Source organism: Apostichopus japonicus, chromosome 23 (assembly GCF_037975245.1).
Source record: "Apostichopus japonicus isolate 1M-3 chromosome 23, ASM3797524v1, whole genome shotgun sequence".
NCBI lineage: Eukaryota > Metazoa > Echinodermata > Holothuroidea > Aspidochirotida > Stichopodidae > Apostichopus > Apostichopus japonicus.
In genome coordinates, this window is record NC_092583.1 from 7967623 (window position 1) to 7985913 (window position 18291).

The following is an 18291-nucleotide window of genomic DNA, read 5'->3' on the forward strand; positions in this document are numbered from 1 at the left end:
GGGTCAAAAACTAGTATTTTTGGAATAACTTCAGAACCAAATGTCCATCAAGGTTGGGATTTTAGGGCAGAGTGCACATCGTCAAGGGGAACTTCTTTGATAAAGACCATTAGGTCATCCAAGGTCATTCAAGGTTGCTTTTGTGCAAAAAACTGCCAAATTATGTAACGTTTTGCAACAACTTCTAGTCACAAAGTCTGACATGGCTGATATATTGGAACAAGTTGTGAATGAAGTAGGGGCACGTTTTCCAAAATAACCGTTATGTGATCCAAGGTCATCAAAGGACAATTATGGGTCAAAGTGTGTTTTTCTCAATAACTTGTGAAATTACCACTGACAGGGTCCGACATGGTTGATATTTTGGGACTAGTTGTAAATGGGGTAAGGAATCGTTTCCACATAACGATTATATGATCCCCAGGTCAACAAAGGTCAATTAGGTGTTAAAAACTAGTATTTTTGCAATAACTTGAAAACCAAATGTCCATCAAGGTTGGGAGCTACGCTATTGTTATCCAATAGTCGACCTGCATTTGGGTGACCTTTGACCTCAGGTTGACCTCCAGTGACCTGTATTAGCTTCTTTCAAGTTGATTTTTTTAAGTTTCGTGGCCATATTCCAATCTAAATTGTCCAAAAATTGACTCCTCTGCAACTTTAATGTGCGAAATTATTAGAGATCAAAGTTTGTTTTGTTTTGTAATACTTGGTGTGTGGATTCATAACATTGAGTACAAGACCCCTGTTGTTTTTTATGTAGGTGTGTATAGCCACGTACAGTAGACTGACCTGTGTTATCATGCCATAGTGTTATTGTAACAGCTAGTTCTGGTTATACATATTGTGTTACACTTAAGACCTGCCGACATGTCCAATCCTACAGTCCTCATTCGATGGACGAGAGTGCAGCATCTGAAAACTTTGAAGAGGATGAGGGCATGCATCCTTTTATCACGGTCAAATGACTGCAATTTGAAAGCTCCTAACGATGAAAGTTACGTGAACTAAAAAGACATATGCAATACATTATAGAATATAAGCATGCTGGTAATGATCTTGCCTACATTACCCAAAACGGCATATAATTAGAACCTATACATCATTATGTGCGTGCGTGCGTGTGCTTGGGTATGTGTGCGCTTATAAGTGTATGTATACAATGATACAAGCCAGGATATATAAAATAAGGCTTGTGATCTGACATGCCAGTGCAGCAATAGGACCAGCACTTAGCATGTCATGAGATCAAGGGTTAGTTGTGTTTAGTTGCAGCATAATAGCGTATGCTTAGTTTTATTAAGCAGATGTGAAGAGAATAACCAGAGTATGTTGGCATAAAGTGAAAATGTGAAGTTTAATTAGTCAAAACAGCTTACTGTGTGTATTATCATTCTCTCTACTAAAGTCGATGTTGATGGATCATCTTGCAAAGAAAATGGTAAGTATATGAAATTATTCGCATAATTTACGTAGTCGTAATTTATGTGTAAAAGTAAGAGGGCTTGACGTTTCTATCCTACCAGGATCTTCTTCAGAGGCTACAGGCTGCGATCCTAGCAGGATCTTCCTCAGAGAAGATCCTGAGAAACGTCAGGCCCTCTTACTTTTACACATTCTCTTACAACATACTATATAACTGTATATATATATATATATATATATATATATCACATAATATACTTAACTATATAAAAACAGTAGTTTCCATAGACTAACGGTACAAACATAATCAGTCTAAATGCTTCTACATATATATATATATATATATATATATATATATATATTAATATATATATATATATATATATATATATATATATATATATATATATATATATATATATATATATATATATATATATATATATATATATTCTCAGTGACCCTTGATATCACATTTATAATCTAGTTACCAGACTTCATTTGAAACGGCGTATTGCAGACCTTTCATTTCTTACATTTTGATTCGATATTTCCGCAGTATCTCTAAACCATCACATGTGTGTCATTTTACAAGTCAAGTGCGTTTATATCTTATAAATGCATGTATGAAACACTGCCGTTAATAAAACATACCAGACCATAACGTCGAACCCCTGCCGCACACAGCAATCACCGTTACGGAGCATTGCCGTCACAAGATGGAAGGACCTGTAACTGTTAACTTTCCAAATCATTTCCTCTCTATTGTTTTATAGGAATACTCCGGTGAACAAATTCCATTGAAACAGATACATGATGAGAAGGAAGGTAAGAAAAAGAGCGTAACCGTTGTCGAATATTTCAAGACCGCCTTATCACTATTTTGGGAACGGAGATATCTACTTCTGGTTGTTTTGGGGGCGTTTTTTAATGCATTGCGCACTTTGCTTTCGAAAGTCGTTTTATTTCACATCGATCCGGTCATGACGGGGTGGACGGAAAGAGCGACCATGATGATTTGCTGCGTTCCTGCCATTTTATGGTATAGACTATCATTACGAACAACAGTGTCTCTTACGGCTGCCCTGCTCGTAACAGGTGTCCTAAGTGCGGCACAAATCATCCTTATCATGACATCCTACAAGTACCTTAACGTTGGAGACGCAGGAGCGATCATATCCTGTAATCCGATCATCATTGGCATACTAGCATGGATATTTCTCTCCGAAAAGCTACTTCCGGTAGACCTACTATCTTGTGTCGTTGCAGTACTCGGTGTGATGCTATTATCCCGCCCATCTGAAATATTTGACGGTTCGGCGTTTCTGCTGAGTAACTTGATGTTAGGTATTACAGCGGCCATCGGTGGCGCTTTTTCGATTGCTATTGGTGGTGTTCTAAAGAGGTTATTGTGTATCAAAGAAGTGAATAAACATGTGTCCTTGCTATACGTTAACTTTACTGGAGCTTTGATCTGTAGCATAATATGTACAATTTTAGAAAAATGGCAGTTACCAAACACGATCACAGCATCGGTCTTTTTAGTGCTATCTGGTATTTGTGGCTACCTAAATAACCTAATGATCATGATTGCTTTATGCCACGAAAAGGCATATCACGTATTTGTTGTAAACACGTCATCAGTGGCAATGGTTTACATGTTACAATATATATTTCTAGATGTTTCTCCTGATATATATAGTACTGTTGGAGCTACCTGTGTTATCCTATCCGTTGTATTGATTTCTCGAACAAAAACGGAAAATACCGAGGAAGAAGACTGACTAGAGAACTCTATATTTACTGCAAACGGCAACATGGCGTATTTCCTGATTTACAATTATGGTAATACCCATGGTCCATTTGCCAACAGGTTCCTTCAAGTTAACCCGAGTGCAATATTAGAAAAAAAATAAAGCGTTATTACGGTACCACTCAATTCTCAAGGAATTATCAGTTAATAATGGTAAAGGTGAGTACTCATCAATCACTTTAAAACTGATGTGTGTTATAATTTCTTAACGGGTGTTTCATTTATGACCAGTTGTATACTGAGAAGGACTTGCAAACTGAAAAAAAGGCTCAACACACAATCCTATCCATAATGATTGCCTGGACTAATAAGACTAGTCTAAATGTTTAGCCCATTATTTCGTCCACATTTTAACTGACAGTGGGAGACACTTTACGCTTCAAATCTGCAATTTGACCATCTTTACAATTAAGGTAAACCTATTATAGTCAAACAGTTGTTCAACCATTCATTAAAGTTGAACAGCCTTTGAGTAATGAATGCGTATGTTATAGTAATTGGTTCCACAGTAGCATCTGCTGACAGGTCTAACATGTGTTACGGTGTTATAACACACTTCAGTTTATACTGATTAACGGTTGTCTTTATCCACAGACTGATCAAGCCAAGTACATTGGGTGAATAAGCTGGTAGTAAGGCTTTCCTGATGATTAAGAGATATTTACACTTGAATTTAACATGTACGCCTTGTACCAATATGGCATACGCCTCTATATATGATATTACATTATGTTTGCATCAAGATCACTTTGGATGATATGACATGGTGCGTCAGCTATCGATATTCAAAAAAATAAATAAATAAAAAAAAGGTTAGAATTGAATATAAATTCCACATGGTGTTATATGTCGGTATGTTTTTTCATTCATCAGATAACAAGTAAATTGACCTCCTGGTCTCTTCTTTGAAGACTTAAAATCATCAACATGGAAAGTATAGCATGCTTCCTGTAATTTCCCTATAATGATATACATATACTAAGTAGCCAAAAGAATGTTGTCTATAAGTAACTTTGTACACATTGTCATATAGATGTAAAAGCTATAACTGATAAGTTGGCCATTTCTGGTATCCTTCGGTTTGGCGTTCCATGCACCATGTAGATGTTTAGCAAAGGGTGACCAATGTTATGCTGTCACTGCATGGTAGAATGAAAGACCTTTGGAGCTTCGGTGAGATTTGATTATATTTAGCACCTTTCGACACCTATGCAGATATGACACTATCATACGCAGTCTGTTGAGGATATGCTTTAGTCTGAATCACACCGACTCTTTTATACATTGGGTATTCCCAGTGTCAAACGTTTTATGTTGGTTTCAAGTTTTATGTTGTAAGGATGTGTATGCAACTATTATACATTATTACCACCATCTTATCGCTTGGAGCAATTGTCGTGTTGCGAAGATTTGTTATATCATCTTGCTCGATGTTTGTTTACATGTTGTTTGTTATTAAAGGAGACACTAACTCACCCATTGTTATTAGTCTATGTGACAAAGATAGCTGTCATGAACACCGCCCCCACCCCGATCCCCCTCTACCTCCACAGCCAAAGGGACAGTAACCCAACAATCATTATTTTAATAAAGATAGCTGTCATGAACAACCCCGAACCCCTCCCAACCTCCACAGCCAAATGGACAGTAACCCAACAATCATTATTTTAATAAAGATAGCTGTCATGAACAACCCCGACCCCCTCCCAACCTCCACAGCCAATAAGACACTAACCCAACCTATCGTTATTGGTCTATGAGATAGAGATAGCTGTTATGAACAACCCCTCCCCCACCCCCTCACTACCTCCACAGCCAAGGAGACACTAACCCAACCATCTTTATAATGGTCTATGTGACAATGATGGCTGTCGTGAACAACCCCCTCCCCCCACCGATCCACTCCTCACCTCCACAGCCAAGAAGACACTAACCCAACCATCCTTTATGGTATATGTGATAGAGATAGCTGTCATGAACAACCCCACCCCGACCCCTCCCCACCTCCACAGCCAAGAAGACACTAACCCAACCATTGTTATTGGTCTATGTGATAGAGATAGCTGTCATGAACAACCCTCCCCCCGACCCCATCCCCATCTCCACAGCCAAGGAGACACTAACCCAACCATCCTTAATGGTATATGTGATAGAGATAGCTGTCATGAACAACCCCCCCCGACCCCCTCCCCACCTCCACAGCCAAGGAGACACTAACCCAACCATCCTTAATGGTCTATGTGATAGAGATAGCTGTCATGAAGAACCCCTCCCCCGTCCCCTCCCCACCTCCACAGCCAAGGAGAGACTAACCCAACCATCGTTATTGGTCTATGTGACAAAGATTGCTGTCACGAACAACAACCCCCCCCCACCTGACCCCCCTCTACCTCCACAGCCAAAGGGACAGTTACCCAACAATCATTATTTTAATAAAGATAGCTGTCATTAACAAACCCGACCCCCTCCCAACCTCCACAGCCAAGAAGACACTAACCCAACCATTGTTATTGGTCTATGTGATAGAGATAGCTGTCATGAACAACCCCGACCCCCTCCCAACCTTCACAGCCAATAAGACACTAACCCAACCATCGTTATTGGTCTATGTGATAGAGATAGCTGTCATGAAGAACCCCGACCCCCCCCGACCCCTTCACCACCTCCACAGCCAAGAAGACAATAACCCAACAATTGTTATTGGTGTGATAGAGATAGCTGTCATCCGCAACTTCCCCCCCCCTGACCCCATCCTCACCTCCACAGCCAAGGAGACACTAACCCAACCATCCTTAATGATATATGTGATAGAGATAGCTGTCAAGAACAACCCTCCCCCCCCCGACCCCCTCCCCACCTCCACATCCAAAAAATCACTAACCCAACCATCCTTAATGGTCTAAGTGATAGAGATAGCTGTCATGAACAACCCCATCCCCGATACTCCCTCTACCTCCACAGCCAAGAAGACACTAACCCAACCATTGTTATTGGTCTATGTGATAGAGATAGCTGTCATGAAGAACCCCTCCTCCGACCCCCTCCCCACCTCCACAGCCAAGGAGACACTAACCCAAGCATCCTTAATGGTCTATGTGATAGAGATAGCTGTCATGAAGTACCGCTGCCCCCTCCCCGACCCCCTCCCCACCTCCACAGCCAAGAAGACACTAACCCAACCATCCTCAATGGTCTATGTGATAGAGATAGCTGTCATAAAGAACCCCTCCTCCGACCCCCTCCCCACCTCCGCAGCCAAGGAGACACTAACCCAAGCATCCTTAATGGTCTATATGATATAGATAGCTGTCATGAAGAACATAATTTAAATTATCCAATTTGAGTTTTTCTGTCTGTGTGATTAGCAATACTATAAATTGATAATATCTCTAGGACACGAAATGATGAAACTTTGAATGGAATCTGTAGCATTTTTGTGATGTTTCTTGTTCACCCGGAGCGATCGACTTTAAAGCACAAAACACACGTCAGAAAGGAATTATCAGTGATATGAGAACTATTCCAAGCCAAAATGGTGATCGTGTGGACTTCAGCTGCAGCGAAGTTTGCGGATATTTCTTGTTCTATTGAAGCGATCCTAAAGTACACTAGAAAAAAAACATTTCTGAGAGGAATTCAATTGCTGTAGAATTTCACGGAAGCTGTAAAATATTGTTAGCATAAAATTATCCAAATCTCGGAAATATAGACTGAAGGGAGAAATCAAGAGGACGATTTTTGTTTTCTTGTTCTTCATTTTATTACTGTCACTTTCATGAATATAAGACCACACTAAATTCGGCTCCTAAGTTGGGACCGATTTGACATTATTTAGGACTACAGTCGGGGTGGGCGCTGGTGATACCCCCCCCCCACGCCTTACCGGAGAATACGCCCCTGGATGCCAGATGCTAAGAGAGGACGTGATCAGATGTAAACAGTCATAATGCTTGCCAATCACCTAACAAGAACTAGAGTTTCTTTGAAAAAGAAAGTTACAATACATGTAGCTCATTTCTGGTATATCGAGACTAATCGTGTTTTCAATAATGAGGTATAGTAGTATAAATCGTGCCACTTCACCCCCCCCCCCTCCCCCTCCCCAATCGGGAGTCCAAACGGAGCGTCATTTCGTAAGTCCAACGTGCGTTACTTCGGGATTCTTACCGAATCCCACAACCTTTTTTTTTTTTTATTCCAAAGACAGTACCGTACATTAGTTCCACATTACACGGTACACAAACTGTAGGAGGGAATGTATACACGTTAATAGTTTGGGACGGTTCACGTAGGAAAGTATACATTCTGGATATTAATTAGTGCATTGGCAGTTCTTGCAACTATTGCTGGTTTGGTAGTATCACTTCTGTTACAAACGAGAGCGCTAGGATCACAGCGTGTACGATACATTCCATTCTGCAGTTTGTATATCGTGTAATGTGGAACTTATATGTTCTGTCGTGGAATATCCAACGAAGGTTGTTGGATTCGATTAGACTCCCAAACAGATCAAAAGCAAATCTCCCTAAACAGACAACTTTATGATATTTATGCTAAACATTTCAATTTACCCTCCTTATGACGATACCGGTCCGTCATGACGTAATGAAGCCCCTGTCTAGTTTAGTTGTGACTTAATGATAATGCGTGTTATTAAAACGGGGCAAAACAATTAAAAAACCAAAGACAAAAGGTCAACGCCATCCAAGTTTAGTATCTCACCCCTAAATATATGAGCTTACCGTGAATAAAACCAGACCGTCAAAGTGGAGACAGATATCATCTTTAATGAATATACATGTTATGAAAAAAAAATCAATGAAACTATACTCAAAGACACAGATTGCATGTTTAACTGAGAAGAACAGCCTGCTCTCTCTGGGATAGTTGGTGGCCCTAAAAAGAGCCGTTGAATTCGTCGCTTGTTGGTGGTTCGGTACGTCAGATAGAAAGCTCTCGACAATCTTAGCAGAAACCCACGCAGTTTTTGCATGTTGGAGGACATTTGCAGCACTGCGAAACGTGCTGATAAAATGGGTCTGGGACCGTTTCTCGCACCCTCGCCTTCTGCTCCTCCTCGTCTTTCGACCACTCCGCCTTCTCTAAATCATAAACGTGGTTTATGACGTCCCATTAATATAACTTGCACTGACCGCAGCAGCCTCTCAGGTCTAAACGGTACCCGGCAGGTTTCTGTGAAAAGCCCCTGTAACACTCGAGACATTGTCCCGGTATTGTCCCGGACATATGCGAGTTTTTACCATTAATTATTTAATTAAATTCCTTGCTATCAACGATAACAACGTTGTTGTTGACATCTTATGAAAACGGGAACCCGCTCTAAAAAAAATAGTATAAATAAATAAACACAAATAAAACAAAATAAATATTTTAAAAAAGGCTCCCGAAATGAACCCTCGAAAAACGTGGGTTACCGAATTGATACCCCGTTTGGAATCCCGAGCCGGGGGGGGGGGGGGGTGAAGTGGCACGATATATACTACTCGATATATATGGAACATGCAGTCTTGTGCAGTAACTATACTAAAAAAATGAAAACATTAAATGCATTTGATGGTATAAAGTCTTAGCTGGACCACGGAACACCAAAAGGGTCACGAATGTAATGATGATCCGAAAATCCGAAAATTAAAGGAGAGATCATTGAGCAGTTGGTCAGATGCGGCACAAAATCAACAATTAAATATCATTTAAGACTTTTATTACCTCATATAACATGATTACAATGCTTTACAATTCTGCCAAGGAACATTGATAATGAATGTCATCGAAGACTACCTTCTAATTGTTCATATATATTAAAAGTTAAAAGAACGTGGTTTGGTTTTGGTTGTGTTATTAGAATTTACGAAAGAATGGATTAAAATAAGCCGACTTATACGACTAATCTAAGTGCCCCCACCTCATCATTAATGTATATTTAGAGGAAGATTTCAGAAATTCAGTATACCCTAAATGTGAATATCTTGAAAACCAGAGTAGGGATAAAAACATTACTAGCACTCATGTTTTCTTTGAGTATGACAAATCAATGACTAAAATGCTGCTTGAAGTCATCATTTAATGTCTCAGCGTGTATTCCAATGATAGCCGCACTGTCAGCACGTGATGTCACGATGGCGGTCACCTGATAAATGTTGGAACCGAAACAGCTATCTATCTATCGCCCTCAAATGTGTATTGCTGGGGATATGACATATCAAGACTAAAATGCTGCCCATAGGAATCTTTGTCCATGTCGATAGTCCATGGTGTCTTTCACGATACATATCGCACTGTTACCGGCAATACAGAGGTACTATACTCATTTCCCGTTGTCGTTTCCAGACAGTTCTCTAACTGGGCTACACATGTTGGCGATTTTCCGAAAAGCCAAGAAGTGAAGTTAGAGAGCCAACTAGCGTTTAGGAGATAGAACATGTGACGTGTAACATTCCGAGATTGCCGCAGCGTCCGCACAGCCGACTTGGAAATCGTTTGGTAACGAGAATGAGTACAGTTAGGCCTAAAGGTTAATAGGAATCAAAGAATTTTGCGAATCTCTCGTAGAATTAATTCGTACTTGGAGGTAGAAACTGTAGATGAAGTTTATCATACTAAGTTGAGTTTGTCTTGGGCAAGTTGTTTTTTCAGCTTGGTTTTGTTGTATTCGAGATGGTTGCACTTAAACCTCGAGAAGTTCGTAGCTAATGGAAGTATTCATTATTGGATTATTAGGACTATACATTGTGTGCATGGTTGGGTACACATTTAGCGGCTTTACTACCAATTTTACCCAACGTATAACAGTCATTACACACACACACACACACACACACACACACAAGTTTGTATTACATTCAAACCGAGGACCCCATTGTATTTTCCATTGTTCAAATCCACGTACCCTAACCTTAACAATACCACATGCAATAGAATTCTTCCGAGGACCTGAAATTCTTTTGTTCAAGTCCTCGGTCAGATAGCAAAACAAACGCACCCCCACACACACACACATTTACATATATATATATATATATATATATATATATATATATATATATATATATATGTACATATATATATATATATATTTATATATTTATATATATATATATATATATATATATATTTATATATATATATAATTGGACTAATTAAACTGAGACAGTCCTTCAGGACTGTCTCAGTTTAAAGTACCGCCCGTCTAAGGCTGTCTTGATTTGCTCTACCTGTTCCAGTAATTGAGACGAAAACCACGACACTCTACATCAATGGAAATGTAGCGAGTGTTTATTTCAGCCATTCATTTAAGATGACATACCGTGTTTTTTTTTTTCTTCTTTTTTTCTCTTCAATTCATTTAGTATGTCATTACACGGTAGTATTTGAGAGCTGCATGTTACCAGTCTTCAGGTAATGATATTTAAAGGGACTATTGCGACACAGGGGAAATGCTATCGGGGGGATGTATTACATTGCGAAAGCGCATACAGTTTACAACAGTCTTCCAAACGTTCTCTATAAATCAGTTTTTCACTGAACTTTGCTCCTCTTGCATCACCATAGTCATTATCAATGTTATCTGACCCCCCCCCCCCCCCCATTCACCCTATCCACACAATATTTCAATTTTAAGAATAACTAAAGTAAATTGCTTTTTGCAATCTATTGTTTGCCTTGAAGGTTATACATTCGAAAGAATTCATATACGTGAAGACAGAACATATTTCAAAGATTTAATTTGTCTCAGCTCGGAAGAAGACAGAAAACGACAAAGCTCATAAGGTGACCATAATTGATCATTCTTTAATCTTTCTAAAAGAATTTTACTGTTTGAGGATTAGTACAGATGACCTTTATAGGGAATTATTTGCTCGGATCAGACAAGATTCGATGGGAAATATTTCATCGTCGTATATGATGCTACCATTTACGATCAAGTTCTGTCTTGCATCACTGTAACCGAACGGTACTTAAACACTTCTGTAAAGCTCAAACTCGTTAAAACAAATTTGAAAGAAACACTGGCTTATTTAATCGCCAATCAGACGTGCTTTTGAAGCAGTGAAAGTTTGACTTATTGATCTTATAACAGTTAAATTTAAAGCTCGGGAAGACAAATGAGGCCTTGAGCTGTTAGGATTACCGGAGTCACTGATACAAATAGACAGTATTTTAAAAGGAAAGATATTCCTTGACTTAATTTTGGAAGATAGAAGAAGACGACGAAAACGAAAAGAAGTTTATCATTGTTCATTATTGCTCCGAAAATGCTAAAAAGTAAAGAGAGAAAGAAGGTTTCCTGAAGTTCAAATGTTTTGAAGAAGTGGTAAAATGCTTGTCTGGCTAGCTATCTACTCTGGCACAATATCCACTTCATTATAATTACACAGTAGATATATCACATTGGCTAATATATATATATAAATATAGATATATATATATATATATATCAACTATATATATCAACTATATATCAGCTATATATCAACTATATATCAGCTATATATCAGCTAACAATTTAAAATATAAGCCTAGTGATTTCTGAAAACCCAAGTATAATTTAAGAAAGTGTGACGCATTAGAATGATGCATCGTACTTCTAATAATTATCTACTAACGATGGTGGACTTCATGCCTGCAGTGGAGGGTCCATTATTATTGAAAAGGGGCACAGAAGGCTTACACTTTCGGCACCTTAGGCGAAACAATTAGCCTCAATGCCCTCCCCCTCCCCCTCCCCCTATCACGTTTACGTAAAAACTAACAATATGCCGTTGAACGTCTTGTTCTAGTCATTAGTACTATTGACACTGAATTTTAAGGTGGAATTCTAAATTTTCCCCGACCAAGTTAGGCAACGACATGGACTTTATGGAACTGGTCCAGAGTCGGATAAAGGATTATAAATGTAGAGGGTATTACCATGGGGCCGTTGAACTCGATTTCCATGTGGCGGGTCTGGAGGTCCCTCCACTGCTAACAATCACTCTAGTTAAAACGTCAAATGGTGCATTCTCAGGTTTATTTGGACTAAACAAATGTGTATAATTAGGTCTAAACGATAGGTTGTGCTGATAAATACTATTGCATTTTCGTGTGAGCTTGAACTGGGGGTATACCCATCACAACACCTGGATCCGAACCGAGGGCGTCCTGTGCCCGGATTCATGGACTAATTCTTCCCAGACTGAATGTAAAGAAATCCCACGATTGCATGATGATGGAGGTTGGGGCCACGGCCTACAGGGAGTAGATATATAGTTCATTCAATTTCTGCCACCCCCTTCCCCCCTTACATTGTGCTGCTCTAGATATAGGCGCCTACTTCGCCTAATGGATACAGCGGCCCAGTGCTTCTGCCACCCCCCCTACATTGTGCTGCTCTAGATATAGGCCCTCACTTCGCTTAATGGATACAGCGGTCCAGCGATTCTGCCACCCCCCCCCCTCTACATTGTGCTGCTCTAGATATAGGCGCCTACTTCGTCTAACGGACACAGCGGTCTAGCGGGTGTTGGTATAACGCCACTGATGAATGAATCGCATGTGAAAATGAGAAAGAAATGTTGCAATTTATTTCTGCACCTTGATAACCCTCAAATTTCCACTTGGAGTTTCTATCTATTTAAGTTTTTGGTCTTATTATACCTTACCTTATAAATCCTACATTGGCGGGATCTATTGATTCAGCAAGCTAGAATTCTTCCCAATAAACTAGAACTATTTCTACTTTACAGTCCTGGATATGCGGAATCCCTCTTTGTAAAGTCGATACGGTATATATATTTATGACCGAAAAGTTCCTTCTTGAAGCGAGACGACAGACCATTCCATCACCTCTGAGCCTATATACACAGAACGATGCAGAATATATAGTCAGTCAATATGTCTGCATTAACTTATCCCTATTGTGAACCCCCTCACTTCATATAACTAACTAGGGACCCCATCGTGAAACATGACCGCCTTCAAGAACGTTCTGACACCTCGCTGCCCCAAACACAGCGTTCTGTTTCCATAGATAGAAATGCTTACAGACCTATATAAGATACACTTAAGTGATCCCCTTCTGTATTTTCAACTTTTGTTCCCAGCTCGTGCAATATTAACATAGACGTTTAGTCGGAAAAGGATTGAAGTTCGGAAAAACGTCAAACGAGGTCAAATGTTGGATGAATTTAGAATTGATGCGCATTTACGCTGGCTGTGAAGTACCTGTATATACCCGTGTATATCAAGTTATGGCATGTTACAATACGGGAGGTAAATGTTCAAAATTCGTATTTCTTTCCACGACAAATTTAGGTTCCTGAGTGGATCTATTGTCTTGAATTTAAAATCAACGCGCCTCGAGAAGGAAACTTTCATTACCGTTTTTTTTTTCTTGCTGTTATCAGAGATGATATCTCGAAATTAAATTACATGACACTACTCTTCAGGAGTGAAATCGCATCTTAAAGGTAATCAGTCAAGATTTCTTAGGGAGGGAACATGGCGGTTAGGGTATATACAGGGGCAGACTGGGGCATGAAAAGCTACCGGTTCAGTGAACCACCCTGGGACCCATTTCGCACCTGCGGATGACACTACATATTTTCGCGACTACGAGAACACCGGCGCATTTTCGGCACATCAACCCGGCGGCACCTTCCGAGACTCGGAGTCAGCGGCGCAACGGCTCAGTGCGGCTAATCGGTAGGCAAATCCGCCCATATGTATATAGGGTTCGAGTCACTGTTCTGGACTTTCCAACTCACGACAATTTCAATTTAAGATATATTTATATACAAATATATACCAACACACCAGAAAAATTCCACTTCACGACCGGTTTAGTCCTATTGGGACTTGCAGGCGAAGGTAGGAATCGAACCCCCGGATCTCGTGTCACAGACCGAAGTCCGCACCACACGACCACAGTGATTCTACTGGTATATGAATGCGTTTGTATAACTGTCACTGAGGGCGTATAGCCCAAGTGTTGAGATTGTACTCTGTACAATTTATATATATATATATATATATATATATATATATATATATATATATATATATATATATATATATATATATATATATATATATATATATATATATATATATATATATATATATATATATATATATATGGCATGTATTGGCAGAACACACTTTAGTTCAAACAATAACCACAAATTACACATCAAAGCTTCCGCGCTTTCCATTTGATAATATTGTGATGTACTACGCTCCAACATCAAAGTAAAAATAAGACAACTGAAAAACTAATATGTTACTCTAGTCTTCCATATTATCAAGAAGAACGATAAAGTTAGGCGTACACTTCAAAGGTCAGTAAATTTCAAAAGAGAGAAGCGAAGACAAGACATTAAATTTGAGGGACAGGAACTTTTCTGTATTTGCCTAAACAGTTAATTACTCTATGATTATAGAATCATGCAACTGTTTGTAGCACATGTGTTGATTATACTTTGGGGTGACTAAGTATTACATGGCTAAGTTAGTGCAATTGTAGTACAACCCAACCCAAAATATGGCTCCATAGTTCACAATCTTCACAAAAGACAGCACACACCCATCACAGCCTGAGTACATCAAGCATTGGTCGTACAGTTTAACATGCAGAGGTATATATATACCGCTTACCCGTGTAACGTTGTAAGCAGTTTCGTCGACAGATAGTCACTCCCGTTTTGGAGTGTTCAAGTTTCCTTCAATATTCTAGGAACATGACAAGACATTATTCTGTGCAAACCCTAATTGGGCATCGGCCCCGGGGGCTATAGCCCACTAACTCCCGACCCCAATCGTCAGGCCTTTTTTTAAACGCTAAAAGTATAACCGATTGCTCTTAACTTTCAGAAACTGGAGCACAAAGCTCCTTTACCAATGTGCTATAGGACGTGTAGGGTTTTGTTTGTGTGTGTTTTTTGTCAACTTTTTTTCCCGAAGCATGCGCAGATGACAAGGGTGGGTGGAGTCAGTGGGTGATGACGTCACGTTCACGTGGAGTTGTACAACACTCATAGATACACACAAGGTGCATATCATCCCTGCCGTGATTCAATTAAATTACGGTTCCCTCAAAGTTTAGCCTGTATCACGTGTCGGCCTCACATGATGTCTTGCACCCACACTTGACACCATAACGAAATGATCATCCCACTATCAACAACTACCCGTATTCCACGAACATGAACCTGCCAGTAGATTTATTTTCTAAGAAAAAAGCTTTTGGAAAAATCTTTTCCAGGTGAAAAGGGCCACACAAATTTACAAACCTAAGAATTCTTCCTCTTAATTTTTCTGTTTTCAAACATTGAAAATTAACTAAACCGCAGTTTATTGGCATTTTGTCAAAATTTTACACAAATTCCAGAAAAGAAATCTTGGAACCCGGGGGTGTAAGATATTATTCTTATTTAGGCCCAACACCTGAAGATCATTAACACGAAAGGTACACTTTTTATATTGTTTATATCTGTCGTTAAAAAAGAGCGATTTGGCTTTTTACAACTTGACCTTTCTCGTATACTGCAGATTTATGCAAGCTATTAAATGACCAAATAGAAACAGTTACCTTACTGAGAAACAAATGAGTCATTGTAACAGGTAACAGATGTTTAGAGTAGTATTGATGTCATCCGTATTACCTCCAAATATGCCAGAAAAGTCAGATAATGGTCAACCATGTCCACATATCAAGAATCATTTTTTACTGCCACTCTTAAGGTACGGTAGTTATCCGCGCTTAGACATTTTACTTGTCTTATTTAATAATCCCCAATGGTTGGGATTAATTTGGAGGATTAGAGTCATTATATACGGAAGCGTTTAGTACTGCCTTAATTACCCAAAATATAATTTAAAAGAAAGGTCTTGTCGTATTTTCGAAGTCTTTGTCGTAATTTCGAAAGTTTCTCGTAATTTCCAAAATCTTTCCCTATAGTTTCCAAAATCTTAACGGAATTTCCAAAATCGTGTTTTTATTTATTTATTTTGTTTAATATTTTTTTTGTCGTGTGGCAACAATTAACTTCCGTAACTATTGCATCACTGCTGCAAATTCCAGCAAGTTATAGCGTATTAAACATTTGGGACTACCGCGGATGGCATTTAAAATAAAAGTTTAAGAAGCATTATACTAGGGCTATATGATTCGTTTGTAAAACACCATGTTATGAAAGGTATCGAAAACGATCGTTGTGATGTAATATATCAAATTATGAAATATGCTGCAATCTAAAATGATGACAGAAATTTTTGAACGACAATGTATTAAATTAAACAAAACTGACATGAAACATTTACAGCTATTGGACAACAAAGATTCAAAAGGTGGTCTTTGGGCAAATTCAATGTAAATTGAAAGTTTTATTTGATACAAACCTGCAGTTGTCTAGAAGCTGTAAGCCATTGTACACTTGAACTAAGACACGTGAGTTTTAAGTATACAATCTAAATGCACATCGTTCGTATTTTATCTTAGCAAATAATATGCTCACGTGAGTTAGCCCTATTTCGCTTTTTCTTTTGGTACTTGGAGAATAAAGGAAATTATTGTCTCTATTGGCGTTCCAATGACCCGTTTTGTTCTATTCTTTGATTATATTTGAAAGCAGGTTTGCCCACCACTCCTCCCCCGTCAAAATATGCAATGGGGAAAAGGGAACCATCCCTTATCACCCCGTTCTCAATTAACTGCATGTTCGCCTATAGTCGATTTAATTACCGTTATCATATTTAAGAGAAAATACTCGAATAAGGAATTTTATGAGAAAATCACTTGCATCAACTCACATTATTTGATATGTTTTTTAAAATTTTCATCTTCTTTGACAAATTAAATCCATCCACGCCGTCAATGTATTGGAAATCTATTCCAAGCAACGTTTACATCAATTTACATATTGGATATTAGTGAATTATAATGGGCGACTGACGTAATGCCGAGCCTGCACAAAAAGTTCTTTAAACAAAACTAGACAAAACGAGTAAAGAGAAAAAAGTTGGTGCGGCAATGCAACATTCATAGCCATACATATGTCATAAAATTTCCTGATTAAATTATCAACTTTGAGGATTTTTTTCTTTCCATTGAAAATTTGATAAACGTTTTGGAAACGTCGCATACCTCCCTTTTTATCAGGATTCTTGCATAACCCCCCCCCCCCCCCTCATATAGTATATACATCCCTTTAAACGACGGAAGTCACATGATAACCTATTTTCTGAGGAACGAACGTTTTGGTGATCATTATCCATCTTACAGGATATATTCTTAGACATTTTGACGGATGTCATTAATTACTTGTGGGTTTATAGATGTTATTTTAGCAGACATCATTTCTTCGGATGTCTAGGATCTTAAACTTGTCAAGATATACATCTCGGTAACCTAAACCGACGGACAACATTTTTGTTTTCAAGAGCCACTTCCAACCTTTCGTTACTTGATCGTATTTGTTTTGACGGTGAAAATGACGGAATTGTATGAATCCAGATAAGAGCATATTATCATAATGTTAATGAATTTCCTTTGTCAAATTATAGAGATTGACTCTGCATGGACATATTGTCTGACATGCTAAGAATCGTTGTTAACGAAAGTCATTAATTTAACTTTCAATTCTTGTTTTGTAATCACTAAATGTCATTTGAAACATTTTTTTATTCTAACCAACATTTCATATAGCAAGGTCATTGTTTCATTTATAGCAAACTGGGATATTAAAGTGTTTGCTCTTATGTCTATATATACAGCCAACACGAATTGTGAAGTGTTAGAGAGGGACGGTAGAATAGGGGAGAGGGAGGGGTAGAGGGGACCTTATGGGGTCGAAGGGAGGGGCGGTGGAGGGGACTGGCCTTGAATTATTTTGCCCCCCTCATCTTTTCATAAGTGCATATTTATTCCAGTTTGTCATAGTATTGCTCAAATGTATGTTTACTTTATTACTCAAGCGCACACATTCGAATTCTTCGAATTTACTCTCCTTTCTTTGTATTACAAATCCGGCAAAACTATTTCAAGACGTGACGATATC

The 18291-nt window shown here is 38.7% G+C and overlaps 1 protein-coding gene and 1 long non-coding RNA gene across 2 annotated transcripts in view; both read left to right on the forward strand.

Moving 5' to 3' along the window:
* Positions 1–18291, forward strand: part of LOC139964687 (uncharacterized) — a 126067-nt gene that overhangs the window by 60196 nt on the left and 47580 nt on the right. The window lies entirely within an intron of this gene.
* On the forward strand, positions 1207–3391 carry LOC139964839 (solute carrier family 35 member G1-like). The gene is made up of 2 exons (XM_071966855.1): positions 1207–1441; positions 2202–3391. The coding sequence occupies exons 1-2, from the start codon at positions 1412–1414 to the stop codon at positions 3207–3209; spliced, it is 1038 nt and encodes a 345-aa protein (XP_071822956.1). The 5' UTR covers positions 1207–1411; the 3' UTR covers positions 3210–3391.

What these genes read in the sequence shown, in the direction of transcription:
- LOC139964839 (XM_071966855.1), top strand. Translation starts at nt 1,412, where the DNA reads ATGTTGATGGATCATCTTGCAAAGAAAATG. An exon ending in ATCATCTTGCAAAGAAAATG is followed by an intron (nt 1,442 to 2,201) that starts GTAAGTATATGA and finishes ATTGTTTTATAG; the next exon opens with GAATACTCCGGTGAACAAAT.